The sequence below is a fragment of the Talpa europaea genome, assembly GCF_964194135.1.
Source record: "Talpa europaea genome assembly, chromosome: 1".
In the NCBI taxonomy this organism is placed as follows: Eukaryota; Metazoa; Chordata; class Mammalia; order Eulipotyphla; family Talpidae; genus Talpa; species Talpa europaea.
Genome location: NC_140073.1, coordinates 8,679,116 through 8,697,422, shown reverse-complemented (window position 1 = coordinate 8,697,422; position 18,307 = coordinate 8,679,116). Strand labels below are relative to the sequence as shown.

Sequence of the window (18,307 nt, the reverse complement as noted above, 5' to 3'; positions counted from 1 at the left end):
CAAAAAAAGAAAATGACTATAAACCATTGGACCCTGACACACCATGGTGTTTACATGGGGTAGGAAGTAGAAAAGGGTGGAATGGGAGGAGGGGTCCCTTGAAGACAGTGGCCAGTTATTCCAATTAGAATTGGAATGGTGGTTGTGGTGTGGAAAATGCATTGGAAGAAGTGTGAAACTGTACCCGGAAAACATACTCAATGTTGTAAAATAATGTTTGCTCAATAAAAATTAAGATTAAAAATTGGAAAAGCAGAGCTTTACAAGAGTCAGGATTCAGTAGTTCAATCCATTTTTGAGCTCACCGACCATCACTATCTGGGAAAGTGTTAGTATTGATAAGCATGAGACTATAAGTAAAAGTTTAACATGAAGTTTGATCATTATTAATTCATAATGATAATTTTGTAGTTTAAGGATCACCTTGCACTTCTGCTTCGATTGTTTGTTGGACCTCCAATCAGAGGCCAAAACTTAGTGAACAAGATCAATTATACTTGGCCAATCAGAGCATCATTATTTTACTTATTTTTGTTCATTTCTTTAGAAAATCAGGATGGTGTTTCATAAATATCAGTAAACTCTTGTGATAGAAATTTTGACAGTTAAATTCCAGTCTTATTTTAGAAATACATTGAAACAATCTATTTCTGTTTCAAATTACTTGAAGTGTGGCTGCACCACACTGTTATTTTTCAGGAATAACACTTCTTGCTAAAAAATAATTTATAAATGTGGATGCTTACCAGGCTGCGGGAAGAGGTTGAACAGTCAGTCTGAAGTCAGAATAACAGCTGTGAAATAATGCCTAAGTATGAGCAGAGGACCTCCCCAGCAGGAGTGTTAATGAGGGTTCAAGTTATCTAGATCGGTAATATAGGGGGAGAGATGTTAATGTGGATCAAGCATTTTCCCCATGCCTTTAAAGGAGGCACCTACTGCCTCCTTATTTGTAAATAATAACAATAACAGCAACAATAATAATATTACCTCTGTCTAAATCACAGAATTGTTTTTAAAAATATAAAATAAATTAAAGTCTAACTATTTCTAAGGGATTATAATTTTAAGTCAACCCATATAGGTTGCCTTGGGGTGCTTTCCCTGACAACATTGAGGAGTCAGAGAAAATTCTTAGGTTGGGGAACACCTCTGTGTGCCACATGAATAAATGTTCAGAAGAATAAAGATGATCCTATGGGCTCAGCATACAGTCTGGCTCCTCTAAAATGATGTGACGTGGTCATTTTGGGCTTCAAAGCCTACTGTATGGAGATGCAGGGAGAATTATAGAAACCTGGGGCTCTCTGAGAATTTCCCTGGTGAGAACATGGACAATTTGTCATCCCATTTTCCTAGAAAGAAGCAATTAAACTGCCTGTTGGGATGAAACTGTTTGTTTTCATTATAAACACACATTGTTGTATTATTTTTTATTTCTTTTTGTCCATTTATTAGTAATGTCTTATTTACATATAGTAATAGCCACAATTTAATGCATAGTTCGAAAAATTTTGTCCAATTTTTGTCAAATAATCACAGTCAGCATAATACATTTTTATCAACTTCTTTTGATCAATCTCTTTTCCCTCCAACTGCCCCTGGAAACCAGTTAACTCTATTTCGAAATAATTTTACTTTTGGAGGGATGTACTTGAATACATATTCTTTTTAAGTCTGTAGTCTTTCTTCAGTACTTTTGGTCCATTCATATTGTTATCTGTGTTGAAGTAGAAATCCCTATTTCTTTTACTCTAACCTGCCTCTCCATGTGACTGAATATGTCAGTTATTCTGTGTGAGAAAGCAGAAATCTCTAAGTCCTCTTTTGTTTAATTTTTCCTTGCAAGTCACATTTTAGTTTCTGTTGAAATTCCTTTCTTACACTCATTCTCAAAGCATTACTATCAATACCTAGCTTGATTACAGGTATTGATTACTAAAGATTAATAGTCTGGATAGGTGACTTTAATTTGTAGATTGTTTCATGAACAAAACAATAATTTAAATCTTTTCTCTTTAATTTGAAAACCACTATTATTCTCTGAAAACTAGTATTCTCCACTATCTTCATCCTGGTCCTACTCTACATTATATCTGACCTTAAAATTATGTATCAATACATCACACACACAATGCCATAATTGATAATTTTAAATTTTATTTTTAATCAATTTATATGTACATGATTAATAACATGTCACATTGGGTCCACACAGATAAGCCAGTATTATTGTAATCATCTCAAATTCTGTGACTTGGTCATAAATCTACAGTTTCTTTACTGGTAGTCAATATACTTACAGGTGCAAGGGATTAGGATGTAAACATTTTGGAGATCATTATTTAGGCTACTATACTATAATATAGTGGGATAAGATAGCAATATAGAGAAGGTAATTAATCCCCAGAGTTAGAGATTCTTGAACATCTTTAGAAATGACGTGGTTTACTTCCTAAATGTATATATGAATGAGCTGAGGATCAGAGAGCAGTATTATTGTGCTCAAATCACATATATGGAATTAATTAATCTTCTAGATCAGATCTTCTGAGTTTTTTAACACTGAAATTTAGTGTTTATGTACCAGTTTGTCTCAAAGAAGAATGGATCTATGGATAAATGATTGGTTGATTGATGGAATGAGGAGGAAGCTAGAGTGAAAGAGAGAGAGAGAAAAAGATGGGTGACAGAAAGATAGATGATCAGTAGGTAGAGATAGCAGGAGGGAGAGCAAGCAAAAGTATGTATATACTCCCACACACATATAAACCTCATTTCCAGTTAAGAAAATGTAGAATTAAAGAGGTTATGTACTTTCCTCATACTGCACATACATTAAGAGATCAGTGCAAGAATCAAGGTAATGTCCAGCTTTCCTGTGTCTGTGCGTAAGTCACACCACTGTCAGAATGTCTGGAAGAACAGGGAATGAAAGAAAGTGGGGAAATGAGAGTAAGAATAGAGTAAGACTTTTGAGGGTTTCATGGTAATCCTGTGGAGTCTACAGAACTATTGTCTCACATGTTAACCTAGTCATCCCTTCAATAACAACCCAAAACATGAGAAATTGGAGACATTTACCCCCAATTCAATCAAAATATCCATCATAGCTTTTTGCAGTCCTCTTAAGGAAAGCCACATGGAATCTCATAAATTCTACTCTCTGCTGAATAAATATTTTTGAATCCTATGTTTTTCAAATGTTTCAGAAAAAAAAAGTATTCAAACAACCAGAATGAGTTCATAAGATCATAGAAAGTGTTCATGGAGTCTAGAGGCTTCCCTTGCTCTTGGAAAGATAAGAAAGACAATCTTGAATTGTGAGTTTGAGATGTGAAATCCAGCCCTAGAAGTACGTCCAAATAATTTCTGGGAAACTGCCTCTCGGGTACTGGTCAAATGCTCCAAGGTATCTGAGGCTTATTATTACCTCAGAAATGGAGGAAGAACTATTACCAAGGAACTAGGAAGCCTACATTCAAGTCTTGCATGTACATCAGATGTTTTATGTACTTGGAAGAACTATTTACTTCCACTTCCACCAAGCTCAACTTATCTGTGCTACAGGAATAATAAAATTGCTTTTCAAACTATTTCATAGTATAATGTCTGTAAAAAACAAATGAGGGTGGGTCTCTAGTGACTTTGTAAGGGGTTATCATTTCAACATGAATTGCTGTGTTAATTATCTTAAGGTGTTTTCCCTGGATCTGGATGCAGATTCATTTCCAGTACTCACTTTGGGGAAAGGCTGGTGTGTGCTAAAAAGTATTGGCAGTCACTTGTATGAATGATGACCAAAGGAGCTCTGTGCAGGGTCTCCTCCCTTTAAAATAGTGTCATGTAATGACATGCCTGGTCACCACCTTGGGAGGGGAAGGGTGGTGGGAGGAAGTCTCCAGACTTGGGGGGTCTCACACCGCTTGCATTTTGTTCTCCAGGCAAAGTTCTGCTTTCCACGTCCTGCACTGGGGCACTCTCAGTCCCCATTCGGTGCTGGATGTTTCCTGCTCTGGAGGGTTCTCTTGGGAACCCCAAGGTGCATTTGTGGGAAAGCCTCCTCTGTCTCCAACTCGGTCCCCCACGGCACCCAGGACCATCACGTGAGGCTGTAGCATCCCATCCGCCTGATGGGGTGGGATAGTCACACCGTCTGCTCTTCACTGAAGGCTTCTTCTGATAAAGAGAAACTTTCAGTTTGCTCCTTGAAAATTTTTCCCATCAAACCACTCCTCTGCAACCTTGGCAGGCAGGGGGACATCACCTCTGAGTTTCCTTACCCAAATAGATGTGCATCTTGGGTTGCCGGGTTTTGTTCATCGTAACTCCAGAGCTCTTAAAGATCATCTAGAATCCATGCACATAAATCACACTGTTGTCAAAGTCACTAGGAAGGCTTCTTCTGGATCTATAGGCTCGTGGAGATCAAGATCTGGTACTTCCGGGCCTCCCTGGTAGAGCAAGTGGTTAAGACACAACCTGTGAAGCTATCTGAGCCACTGCAGCAGAGTTCAATCCCCGGCCAGGGAGCTACCCACATGGCTCAGTAGACCTCTCCTGTCTCGCCCGCTGCTCCCCTCAACAGTGTATTTCAGTCAGTCTGCCTGTTCTGTTCCCCACTCTGTCTCTGGTGAATCCTCTCACCCCCCACACCTCTGGCCTGTACCCCAGTTCTTGTACGCATAAATAAATAAATCTTAAAAAAAAAAAAAGATCTGGTCCTTCCTCCATGGGTTCATCTGGCTTATTGAGGCCACCTGGATCTCCACCACCCATTCCACCAGGTCTATCTCTGTGTGCATATCTGTTTGCGTTGCCACATCAACCTGACTCTTCTCTGCCCCAGTGATGAGGTCCACTCTTGCTCCTGCCCTTCCTGCGGCAAAATCCTTGGGATTCCCGTGCATAATCACCCATGCTACTGGGGTGCTCCTGTTGAAGGAACTCTGCTACCTGCAGAAGCTTCTTGTTGACTATGTTGACATGGAGCCTGGAGGGAGGGTCCATTTTGGGGGGCAGTGAGTTGTGGGTGGCTGCTGCACATAGCCACTTCATCAACCATAGATATTTTTCTGTCCATAGCTGCTCGCTTTGTAGGTGACCTGCTGAGTGTAACTGCTCTGATCATAACTAGTCAACTGTGAAAAGGAATAGCTGATAGGAGAAGAGAAGGCGGTGTGGCAGCTGGATGCATAGGGACAGGGGATAACAAGTTTCTTGTCCAAATCCTGGGCTGGGCTGGTTGTAAATCCCTGTACTAGATTGAGGCTGACTAATCTTAGCAATTTTGTTAACATCTTGCGGCCTTGCAATGTAACAGCTACTGGTTGTTGTCAATGGTTTGAGTAAATAGGCTGAGTGTCTTAGGCAGATGGAGTTGCAGAGGAAAACGAATGATCTAAACTGTAGCAGAGATGGTATCATAATGGCTGTGCCATACCGCTGGACAGCTGACTGTGAGCCCAGGGACCGGTGGACTATTATAGTTAGTGGGTAGCTGTCTACATGAAACTGCATAGATGGTACACCCATAGGTGGCAGTAGTCTGAGCCTAGGTGTGGCTGACATCAATGTGCAAGTGTCTCCTACTTTGTTGCCCATATGCTCTTGAATGGGCTGGGAGGTGTAAGCCCCATAGTCCTGCAGGACTGTTTCTTGGCTGTGGGTACTGTAATCTGTGGCTGCCATTTTCTCTCCTTCTTTCTGGTTCTTTCAACATTCTTCTCCTTCTTGCTTTGCTTTTAGGTACCAGCAGATATCTTTTTGTTAGTGTTTTTGTTTTCTTTGGATTTACTATGAGAAGTGAAATTGCTGAATTCCCCTCATGCCCCATGCCAGTATTACATTTATAATTGATGCATCTACATCAATGCATGAGAATCACCCAAATGCTTCAGATTGCCTTTGGGTTCAGCTGAACTTTGTCAGGTGCTATGGCAAGTGAGCAGAGAAAACAAATTCTTTTCAACCAATTTTCCTGCAACTGTTATCAGTCCGTATGCAAAATAACTAAATGTTAAATGTAAACTGAAAACTTATATCCCCCATAAACCTTTATGCAAATGTATTTAAACATTTGAGATTAACAATTGCCAGAACTGGAAATAACCAGAAGCTCTTTGAAAAATGAATGAAATACACTAGTATAGCACTAAACAGAAGACTATCCAATGATTAAATGGAGTACTAATGACTCATGCAAAAAAATGGATGTCTACAGTGAATTTTAAAAGGCAGTAAGCAAGATGTACAGGCTCAGTACTGTATGATTCCATTCAAATAACATTGGATGAAAAGCTAGTACGATGATTTCCAAGGGAATGGTTGTCCATAAGAATTAGGAATGGACTTTCTAAGATGACACAATTATGCTCCTTGGTACTGTGTCATGAACATACAATTCTGTGAAAACCCGCAGAACTCTACCTAGCAAAGAGTGAAATTTAATGTGCACAATTTAAAGAATTGGGACCACAGATCTCAGGAATGAATATAGAAAATAAAAACATCTTTCCTTGTACTACACATTTATGACTTATTTCTCTGAGGAAAGCTGGGGAAAAGTGAGCTGACCTAAGAGGTGTGGGAAGAAAACATTGTGTTAATCAGAAAATGCAAGGCTAAATAGCAAAGAAATTATTTCGAAAATAACACTTCAGTTACTGAAGATGTTTCTCAAGGGAATATGATTAACATCTATGGAACCACTTTACTTTTAAACCGGAGTCACATGAATTAATGAAAGGGTATTATACATTGCACAACCTTAAAATCCTGATCCTAAAGATGATTTTACTGTTACAAATAGCTTCATGAAGGCACTCTTGACCTCCTTGTTCCTCAGGCTGTAGACCATGGGGTTCAGCATGGGGATGATGATGGCATAGAACACAGATGCCATTTTGTCTGTGTCCATGGAATGGCTGGAATTGGGTTGCAGGTACATGAACATAACAGTTCCATAAAAGATGGAGACAGCAACAAAGTGGGAGGCACAGGTGGACAGAGCCTTCTGATAGCCTGCAGACGAGCGTATCTTTAGGATGGTGGCAAATATGAAAATGTAGGATATCCAGATAACCACGAGAGCAAAAAAGATATTGAAACTCACTATATAAATGAGAACAAGTTCACTAACATGTCTATTAGAGCAAGAGAGAACCATGATAGCTGGAATATCACAGAAAAGTGATGGACCACATTTGAGCCACAGAAAGTGAGGCTGAATGTGTCCCCAACTTGGATGGAGGCATTCATGATACTACAGAGGTAGGAGGCTGTGGCCAGACGTGCACACACTTCTGTGGTCATGGTGGTGGTGTAATGCAGGGGTTTGCACACGGCTGCATAGCGGTCATAGGCCATTGAGGCCAAGAGGAAATTTTCTGCAGTGGCAAATACTGCAAAAAAGAAAATCTGAGCAGCACAGGCATTGTAGGAGATGATATTTTCTTCTGTAAGAAATCCAGCTATGACTGTAGGAGTGACAGCTGTGGAGTAACCAAAGTCCACCAGAGACAGGTTACTGAGGAAGAAGTACATGGACGTGTGGAGATGAGAGTCCAAGCGGATCAGCACTATCATTCCCAGGTTCCCTACTACAGTGATGAGGTAGATGAGGGTGAAGATTATAAACAGTGGGATCTGCAGCTGTGGGTCATCCGTCAGTCCTAGGAGGATGAACTCCGTCACTTCTGTGTTGTTCTTCATTGTTATTGAGTAACAAAATACTTAGAGATATGAGTGGAAAGGAACAGTGATAAACGAAGTTTAAGTTGAAAATTGCATATATAGTGTCACATTTTAGCAATAATTTGTATTTTAAGATTGTTCATATTTAAAAAAATGAATTGACAATATAATTTAGTACTTTAATTATATACAGATTGGCATATGGTTGAATATAGTATCTTCATGTTTCACCTCTCTAATTTTTAAGTTTTATAACTTAAAACTATGAGATAAATAATGTTAAATGAGTCAATCAATGACTTTTCTTGAATAAATATATCTGACTATTTATTTGTATATTTCTCATCTAACAACAACCTCTCCACATATTGTATATATTTATATGAGTATTCTATCAAAAACATTGGATTTGGTTTGTTATTACAATAACAAATCACGATGCTTTAAGAGGCTGAATAACTTTTCATACTTTAATATGAATTAATTGGCAACACTGAACTAAAATTAACATTTGAAATCATGCTGAGTAATTTCTAAGTCCAGTGGTCTTAGTTGAATTAAAATTAAATGTAATTTAAGTCAAAATACAGTTATTCATTTTCAACACTTCTCCATACTCTGTATTCATGATTTCACAGTGAAGTCACTAAGATATTTGTTTAGTGGATGTGATAGGACACTGGACCAGCAAGTGCATATACAAGTGGAGGGGCAATTCTGAGGAGGAAACATAGCATTTGGCCTTCAGGATGAGGTACACACACCCATTACCCTTTCTACCTAGGAGTCATTGGCTCTACCTAATTTCCTGACCCTTATTTTCCTTCTGTGGGATAAAAACAGTAATGAGATCTACTTTACATAAGACTTGTGACTTAGAAAAAGGTAATTCCTAAAATCAGGGTTAAGCAGTCTGATGAGTGTTAGCAGTGATATTACTATGAGGATATAATGATGTTAGTTTGGAGAAAATGGGAGGCAGCTTGTAGGACTTCAGGTATGAGTAAGATCTGAAATTCCTCTTCAATTTGCCTTTTCTCCCACCCCAGGACCACTGGAATTTTCTGTGATCTCCAGGGTATCTCAGGCTGTTCTTGCCTCCCCAATAGAATGGGTTGCTCCAGCAATTCCATGTGAGCCAGTCTTCTGCTTAATTTCTTCCTCTAAATCCATATTTACTTTGGATAAAAGGTCACCTTTTCTAAACTCTTTTTTTTTCTTTCATTGCTGTCATGTCATAGCAAAATCACAGAAATAAAGGATTGAACCATCCTTATCTGAGGGCCATCCTTAACTCATAGATCTTTTTTGTGACAAGCAACATGTTGGTAATTTTTTTTTCATTTGAACCTGTTCTTATATAAGGACAGTATTATAAATAATTTGTTTGAGTTTGAACTGTGGAAGGGCATCCATCCTTGGCTAACTATTAACAAATTTCTCCTAAAGCTTTTGCAGCATCACTCTACAAGTTTGTTTAATGTGTTTAATGTGGACATTATGTTTACCTACCCCACTGACCACTGTTACCATATACTATGTTCTCCCTCAGTCAAGGATGGAATTTTCCCTATAAATGTGTTGTGTGAATTGTGTTGTGTTTGTGTGTGTGTTTGCTTTAGGCAGCTGGTATTTTTATACTACTTTAGCATTAGGAAATTAAGGATTTAAGGGATTATGTGATGTTGCATAAATGCCAGATTCCTCGCTGGGCTTTCTATGTTCACTGAGCACTATTCCCAGTAACCCAGATGTGGGAACAACTTAGTTGCTCACAACTGTCGATTTTGTAAAGAATGTATGCTATAGACACATAGTGAAAGAATGCTCAGCTATAAAGAAAAAAAAAAATCACCACTCCCCCCAAAAGGATAGAGCTTGAGAATGTTGTGCTAAGAGAAATATCAAAAAAGAAAGGCAAAGGCAAATCGTGTATTATTTCATTTATGTGCAGAATAAAAGAAACAAAGCAAATAAACAAGTAAACAAGATGAATACAAACTGAGGTGTTGAAACAAAGGCAGGAAGAACATAAGGGATTCTGGTGATGGTGCACAGGTGAATTGGTGGTGGAAATTCTATGGGGACTACATCTGAGAAAAGAAAGCAAAAATTGTACAAAAATGAACAATGATATAAAATATAAATAAATACATAAATAAATAATATAAAAATAAAACATTAGACCCTGACAACAACATGGTGTTTCTAGAGGGACAGGAGTTTGAGGTAGAAGGATTGGGTGGAGGGGTCAACTGAATGGCCAAGCAAGTTATTAGAATTCTTTGGTGGTTTTGGTGTGTAAAATGTATTTGTAGAGGTGTTAAACTGTACTCACCCAGCATACACAGAGTTGTAAACTAATGTTACCTCCATAAAATTTAAGGTTAAAAGTGGATCAAAATTTGTGGTATGTAGACACAATAGAATACTACTCAGTGATCAAAAAAGATAAACACATGCCGTTTGTGGCAACATGGGTGGAGTGGATTAGGCTAAGTCAAATAAGTCAGAAGTAATAAGATTAATATTGGATGGTTTCATTTATACATGGAATAAAGAAAAACTGAACAGAAGGTCAAGAATAAGACAGAATTTACAAGCTGACTACAGATCTGAGCAAGACAGAGGAATTGAGAGGGGTTGAGAGAGGGGAGTGAATAGCACAAGTGTCCATAGTGATGGATCACGGGGCTATGGTGGTGGTGGAACTATGGGGACTACATCATGAGGAAAAATCAAATTCTGTATAAAAATCAACAATGATGTAAGAAAATAAATAAATTTAACTACTAAAAAGAAAATCTTAAAAAGCAAAGATTTTACAAGATTTAAGATTCAATAGTTAAATTCACTTCTGAGATCAAAAACCTGTTTCTACCCATTGCCCATCAGTATGTGGGGAAGTGATAGAAATAATAAACATGAGATTATAAAGTGAAAATTTGGCCGTTATTAATTCATAACAGGACACTTTTGTAGTTTAAGAACACCTCACAATTCTGCCTTTATTTTTTGTATGTTTTATTGTTTCTGTGTTAATTGTATGTTTGTATGTATTTTTTGTTAATTTCTGTAGGAAAGCAGGATGGTGTTTCATAGGTAGCAGTAAGCTCCCTTTGATAGATTTTTTGACATTTGTATTCCAGTCTTATCTCATCATTTTATTTTATTTTTTTTTAAGATTTATTTATTTATTTATACAAGCACTGGGTACAGTCAGAAGCACAGGAGGGTGAGAGAATTCACCAGAGGCAGAGCGGGGAGCAGAGCAGGCAGAAGGACTGAAGTACACTGCTGAGGGGAGCAGCGGGCGGCAGGAGAGGTCTGAGTGCCCTGTGGGACCCTCCTCCAGTGCCCGGGGAGCAGCCGGAGATCGAACCGGCGCTGCAGAGGCTGCGGGCAGCGCTCAACCGCTGCACCACCGGGGAGGCCCTTATCTCATCATTTTAAAACTACATTGAAACAATCTATTTCTATTTCAAATTACTTGAAGTGTGGTTGCCCTACAGATTTTTTTCAAGAATAACACTTTTCCCTAAAATACAATTTATAGAATGTGGATGCTTACCTGGCTGCGGGAGGAGGATGAACAGTCAGTTCAGAAAAGTGAGTCTGAAGTCAGAATAACAGCTGTGCAATAATGCCTAGTGCTAGCAGAGGCCCTGCCTCGCAGGAGTGTTGATCAGGGTTCAAGTTTTCTAGAGTGGGAAAAATAGGGGGAAAATGTCAATGGGGTCAAGCCCCAAACCTACCTTGCATTCTTTCTGTGTCCTTACAGGTGTCACTTCCTTCTTTTTGTTAAATAATAATAATAATGATGATAATCTCTTTCTCTAAATCACAGAATTGTGATTAAAAACATCAAATAAGTGAAAGTCTATCACATAATTCTGAGAGATTATCCTTTTAAATCAATTGTTTTAAGGTGCTTTCCCTGACAACATAGAAGAGCCGGAGCAAATTCCCAGGTTGGGGAACACCTCTTTGTGCTACAAGAATCAACATGCAGGTGAATACAGATGATCCTATGGGCTCAACCTGCAATTGGCTCCTCTAAAATGATGCGCTACACTCTGGCTCTGGTGAATTCTCTCACCCTCCCGCGCTTCTGACTGTACCCCAGTGCTTGTATAAATAAATAAATCTTAAAAAAATGATGCGATATGGTCATTTTAGGATTCTAAAGCTAACACAGGAGAATAGGGAGAGAATTATACAACCTGGGGCTCTCTGGGGCTTTCCCCAGTGAGAACAGGACAATTTGTCATCCCGTTTTCCCAGGAAAGAAGTAATTAAACCGCCTGTGGGGATGAAGCTGATTATTTTCAGTATAAAAACACATTTTGGTATTATTTTTGTATAGTTTTTTACTTCTTTTTTGTCTATTTATAAGTAATGCCTAATTTATGTACAGTAATTCCACAATTTCAGTGTGTAGTTTGAAGAATTTTGTCCAATTTTTGGTCAAATAATCAGTCACAATAATACATTTTTGTCAACTTCTTGTGATAAATCCTTTCTCCCTCCCATTGCCCTTGGCAACCAGTTAACTTTTTCAAATAATTTTGCTTTTGGAAGGATGTAGTAGAATGCATTCTCTTTAAGACTGTATATAGTCTTGCACTTAGCACTTGAGTTCCATCCCTATTGTTACCTGTGATGAATTGGAAAATGTTCTCTTGCAGGGAATTATTCCACATATGAACATTAGGAAGAATTTCCCACATTCTACAGGCGAGGAACACATTTGTTTGTTCTAGCATTTATTGGTTACAAATAAAATTGGTGTAAATATTTGTATAAAATTTTTTATATAAATACAGATTGTTGTTTCATTTGGGTAAATACCTATTAGATTGCTTGGTCACACTGTAAATATGTTTCTATTTGGATAAGAGACTGCCAAACTCTTTTCTAAAGTGGCTCTATTATTTTATTTTATTTTATTTTATTTTAGAAAGAAAAAGTTTATTAAGGAGAAAAGGAACAGAAATAAAGTGGCAACTCTATTATTTTAAACTCCCACCAGCAGTGAGTTCAATTTTTTTTTACGTCCGTATAGAACTTGGCATGTTAACTTTTAAAATTTTAATTTACAATTTATTTCATTATTATTCATTGCTCTTTCTCAAAGATCTCTGAAGAAGTTTCAGTGGAAAATCCTTTTTAAACATCACCTACCTTACCACTACACTTTGATCTTTGGAATGTTTTCCTAATAATTAGATAAAATCATTTTTTTCCTTTGCATATTTGCATCTGAATCCACACCTCTAACAATACTTGCACCTTTATTACAGCAGGCAATTGCATTGGTTACAAGTGTGGTTTAGGATTTAGGTTGTTTTGCCTAAAATTTGGGCAAGTGACTGGTCTCATCAACCAGCTTCCTTCTGTAAGGAAGCAGATCATAGTATCATGTCACCCTATGGCTCATCAAGATTACCCAATGGCATAAGTATAAATCATGACCCAATGTCTAGCACATACCCAGTTTTCCATAAGGTCCAACATTAATGTTTATTATGTTTAAAAATTGATATATTGGGGCCTCTCTGGTGGCCCAAGGAGTTAAGTCTCAGCACTATGAAGCTATCAGCAGCCACTACAGTACTAGTTCAATCCCAGGGCAGGGAGCTACCCACATGGCACAGCAGACCTCTCTGTGTCACCTGTTTCTCCCCTCAGCAGTGTATTTTGGTCAATCCACCCGTTCTGCTCCCCACTCTGTCTCTGGTGAGTACTCTCACCATCCTCCACATTTCTAGCCTACACCCCAGCTCTTGTATGCATAAGTAAATAAAATGAATCTTTTAAAAAATTGATATATTGCATAGATCATATGTATAGTGATGTTCATACCATCTATCCACTTCCACACAAGTCCAGCCCTCTTATAATTATGCAAAAAAAGTAAGAGTGTGGAGTGTGGATGGAACTCATATTTTCCTTGAAGAATATATAGTATCTGTGTCTTGTCTCCCCTCTTGTCACCACGATTTAAGCCCAATTACTACAGTTACATCTATTCATGATAAACTCCATCAACTTGTGTCTTTTGTTGACTATTCGACTCCTCTACTTCCCTATCTAGCCTGCATTATGGATGTACAGTAGTGTAAGTGAGAAATTAATATTTAGAAGGTATGATATCACCCCCAAGACAGGTCCTATTACTTGGCAACTGTAAATGTTACCTTATAGGACAATTAATTTTTAGTTGTGATCAAAATAAGGGTACTAAGATGGGAGGTTAATATGAATTGTTTGGTGGCATTAAGTAGTGGGTTTTAACTAGGTACCTAAAACATAACTAGGAAAATGGTTAATTAAGATATTCCAAAGATCTGCCCCCGCAAAATGACAAAATAAGAAACTGACACATTTTATCAGAGCAACATATGTGTATCTAAGGGGAATTAATATTTCTGTCCTCAGTATGTCATTTTAGAAAAACAGTATTGTCTAAGGATACTTTTCAAAAGCAACAGGCTCAGAGTAAAAGAAAAGGTGATCATTCAATAAAAGGGAAATTTTTCAGTTTTCCTATATATAGTACCTTCCCTTAGATTTTGTGAAAAAAAAAAAAAAAACACTGAACAAAGATAATGTTATTCATTCTTCATTCTGGAAGTGAAAAAGTGGCTAATGTGGGTCGTTGTGGTTTCCTGTTCAGTGCCATTGGTCTCCATGCCTGTCCCTCCACCAGGACTGGATTGCGCAGCTAGATAGCAGCCTTAGCATTGGACAGAGTCAGTTCTCCATTTCATTTACCTTTTCCAAAATTGATAAAACTATTCTAAACTTTTGTCTTCCACATGAATTTTATTTTTTTAAGTGTGTCCTTTTTATTGAGGTAGCATTGACTTACAATATGGTGTATTATCTAGGAGTATAGGCTCACACCTCTTCAGAAGAAAGTTATCACACCACACGGATCACCAAAGCTCCCACAGTCCTCCTGTATAGTCCCTTGGGTCCTCTCCTTCTGCTATCCGTCACACACCTCCACTTTGGCCACCTCAGAACTCCCCGTATACATACCTACCCACCTCCATCCAAATAGTAAGTAAATAAATGAATAAATAAGTATGTAAGTAAAATAAAACAGAGGAAATTGAGCAAGGATTTACTATTAGGACTTACATATTACACAAAATTTATTGGCTTAAAACAAACAATGGAAATTTTTTTCTCTCATAGTGTAGAGGCCTAGAATCTGAAAATTAGTTTCTCTGTATCAGTCACTGTCGTGGGAGGCCCATGGTCCCCCCGGTGGCACTGGTCCTTGCCTCTTGCACCTTCTGGCATTGCTGGCATTCCATGGCTTGTAGTCACATCACTCCCATCGCTGCCTCTGTGGTCACATTGCCTCCTCCCCTTCTGTCTGTGATCCAGTCTCACTTTGCTATCTTTGTATGAGGACAGGTATGATTTCCTTTAGGAATCCAGGACGAGCTGTCCATTTCTTATTATAACCAGGTTGTGCAGTATTTTATGCTGCATATTGGGAATACTCACAGGTTCTAGCAATTCAGATGCAGAAATTTTGGGAGCTGTTACTCAGGCTACACAGTCGCCTGGGAACTCTGCACTACCTTTGAAATTTTCTGTAACTAAATAACTCTAAATTAAAAAAATAAATGTCTACATAAGAAACATCACCATAAAGAAAAATGTGACTCTTGTGATATGCTATATTGACCTCAAGTACCAGTATATCCTCTTAATACATTCAAGCATGATCTTACAAATACTGAGACATTGAAGCCCATAATTAGAGACATAAAAAGAAGTAATGGGTGCACATACACATAGGTAGCTTCAGTGTGGAATGGTGCTCCTGAGAATCAAATCAAACACATAGATTGCACATTGCACTAGGGTATTGAATGGACCTTATGTTTATTAATGACAGATATTTTCAAGTTTGTAGTCTAAATGGCCATTTTGAATCATTTCAGTTAGGTGTATAATCAGTATAGATGAAGAGATTTTCCAAATTAAACCAGAATCGGGGCCTCCCTGGTGGTGCAAGGGGTTAAGCAAAGCACTATGAAGCAATCCACAGCCTCTGCAGCACTAGTTCGATCCCCAGCCAGCCAGGGAGCAACACACATGGCACAGCAGACCTCTCCTGTCTTGCCCGTTGCTCCCCTCAGCAGTGTATTTCAGTCAGTCTGCCTGTTCTGTTCCCCACTCTGTCTCTGGTAAATCCTCTCCCCCCCCCACTTCTGGCCTGAACCCCAGCTCTTGTATGCATTAAAATAAATAAATCTTTAAAAAATAAAAACAAACAAATTAAACCAGAATCAGAATAAATGTTTATGTAGCTCATATTAACATATTTTCATGTTTTACTTGATAGCATTTATTTGGTGCTTGCCACTTTAGAAGACATCACTTTTAGTAAAAATTGTGAGATGATTTACAATTATCAAGTTGATAATATTTCCAGAAAAACGTTGGACTAAAAATGAAAGCCTTGAGTTAGAATGTAGATTAGAATGTTTCATCCGATTGGAAAGTAAGCTAGAACTCTGGAAATGTTCTAGAAGTATATCTAGAAGGATATGTGGATAATATAAGGACCTATATGGAGGATATATAGAATTACATACTTTCATATAGAATTACATACCTTTTTCTCCAATTAACACACTTAGAATAGCTATTCAACAAAGAAATAAATAAGATGAGATGCAAATCCTGAAAACCTAGAAATTATTTTAATTTACACTGCCCATGTATATGTGTCTTCATGCCCATGTAGGGCACATTATGTGCTTCTGTGTAAGGGCTTGTATGTCACACTATGTGCATGTGGAACAAGTAATAAATCAAATGACTTTGGCAGGAGTTTTTTTTTTAATTAGAGTGACATTGTATTATAAGATATACAATGTTATGAACAGGTGTGTTCATCTTTGAGAATCAAAATGTACATTAAGGTCATCAATCAGAGTCCAAATATATCCTTGCTACACCATTGACCCTTTTCCTGATTAGTGGTTACCAGAGCAACAGAGGAAAGGAAAAAGCAAATATTTTTGCTTGGAAAAGCAAATATTGAAAAAAACAAAATTTTTTAGTTGAAGAATCATTAAATCATTTCAACTGCAGGTCTACAACATAAAGTTTCAACATATGCACATTGAAAATTATCATCACTTTGACCATCTACTTACCATCTCAGCCACTTTCAAATTTGCAACACCATATTATAGACTATAATCCTCATCATTTCCAAAACTTTAAATAAGACACAAAATGTTGTATGTTTTCCTTCTGTCATAATTGTTCAAATATCATACTTCTCAACATATTTTATTTTTTTCTAATAGTTTGATGTGGTAAACATGTAATTCAGGAATTTAATGCTGTGTAGGGCTTAAAATGTGAATGGGGTGACCTAAGAAGTGAGCTATGTTATTAGACTTCATGCAACATAAATTCCTAATCCCAGAGATGATTTTGCCTTCCCCAAAACCTTTTTGAATGCATTCTTGACCTCTTTATTCCTCAGGCTGTAGACCATGGGGTTCAGCATGGGAATGATTATGCCATAGAACACAGATGCTGTCTTGTCTGTGTCCATGGAACGGCTGGAGTTGGGTTGTAAGTACATGAAGATGACAGTCCCATAGAAGATGGAGACAGCAGTGAGGTGAGAAGCACAGGTGGACAAAGCCTTTTGGTGTCCCTTGGCTGATTTCATCTTCAGGATGGTGATGAATATGAAAATGTAGGAAATCAAGATAACCACAAGAGAAATTAAGATGTCGAAGCTTGCCACAAAAAAGAGAACCATCTCACTAACATATCTATTAGAGCAAGAGAGAACCATGACAGCTGGCACGTCACAGAAAAAGTGGTGGACCACATTGGACATACAGAAAGTGAGACGGAATGTGTCCCCAACATGGATGGAGGCATTCAGGAAGCCACCAACATAGCAACTTAGGGCCAGGCGAGCACACATACCTGTGGTCATGATGGTGGTGTAATGCAGGGGTTTGCACACAGCTGCATAGCGGTCATAGGCCATTGCAGCCAAGAGGAAATTTTCCACGGTGGCAAAGGCTGCAAAAAAGAACATTTGAACAGCACATGCATTGTAGGAGATGACCTTGTCTCCTACAAGAAACCCAGCCATCACTTTGGGAGTGACAGCTGAAGTGTAACCAAAATCCACTAGAGACAGGTGAACAATGAAGAAGTACATAGGTGTGTGGAGACAGGCATCTCCAAGGATCAACATGATCATCCCCAGGTTGCCCAAAGCAGTTATGAGGTAAATGAAGGTGAACAAGATAAAGAGGGGAATCTGAAGTTCTGGGGCATTGGTTAGACCCACCAGAATGAAATTTATCACCTCTGAATTATTCTCCATGGGAATTACTAAGTTCTCTGTAGTTAAGAGAAAAGGAACATTTGGTAAACAGAAAAGTGATTGCACTAAAATTTAAATCTATAAATATCCTGTTTATTTCATTATGACAATAATTTATTCTTCATGATTCGCTGACCTAAAGCATAGATTTGAACAAAAGAACTTAGTAGATAAAATACCTCTGTACTGTCAAAGCTCTAAGCTCCTCACATCTCA

The 18,307-nt window shown here is 38.0% G+C and overlaps 2 protein-coding genes across 2 annotated transcripts; both read right to left on the bottom strand.

Annotated features, from left to right (window-relative positions):
- Positions 1 to 6,769: 6,769 nt before the first annotated feature.
- On the bottom strand, positions 6,770 to 7,713 carry LOC311167255 (olfactory receptor 5B3-like; the record flags this gene model as incomplete). The annotated part of the gene is given in 2 exon segments (XM_084228119.1): positions 6,770 to 7,194; positions 7,197 to 7,713. Coding segments are annotated over 2 exon segments (942 nt in total).
- A 9,424-nt stretch (positions 7,714 to 17,137) lies between these two features.
- Positions 17,138 to 18,091, bottom strand: LOC311167169 (olfactory receptor 5B2-like; the record flags this gene model as incomplete). The annotated part of the gene is made up of 1 exon (XM_084228002.1): positions 17,138 to 18,091. One exon carries the CDS (start codon positions 18,089 to 18,091, stop codon positions 17,138 to 17,140), a length of 954 nt encoding a protein of 317 aa, XP_084084128.1.
- Between the last annotated feature and the right edge of the window lie 216 nt (positions 18,092 to 18,307).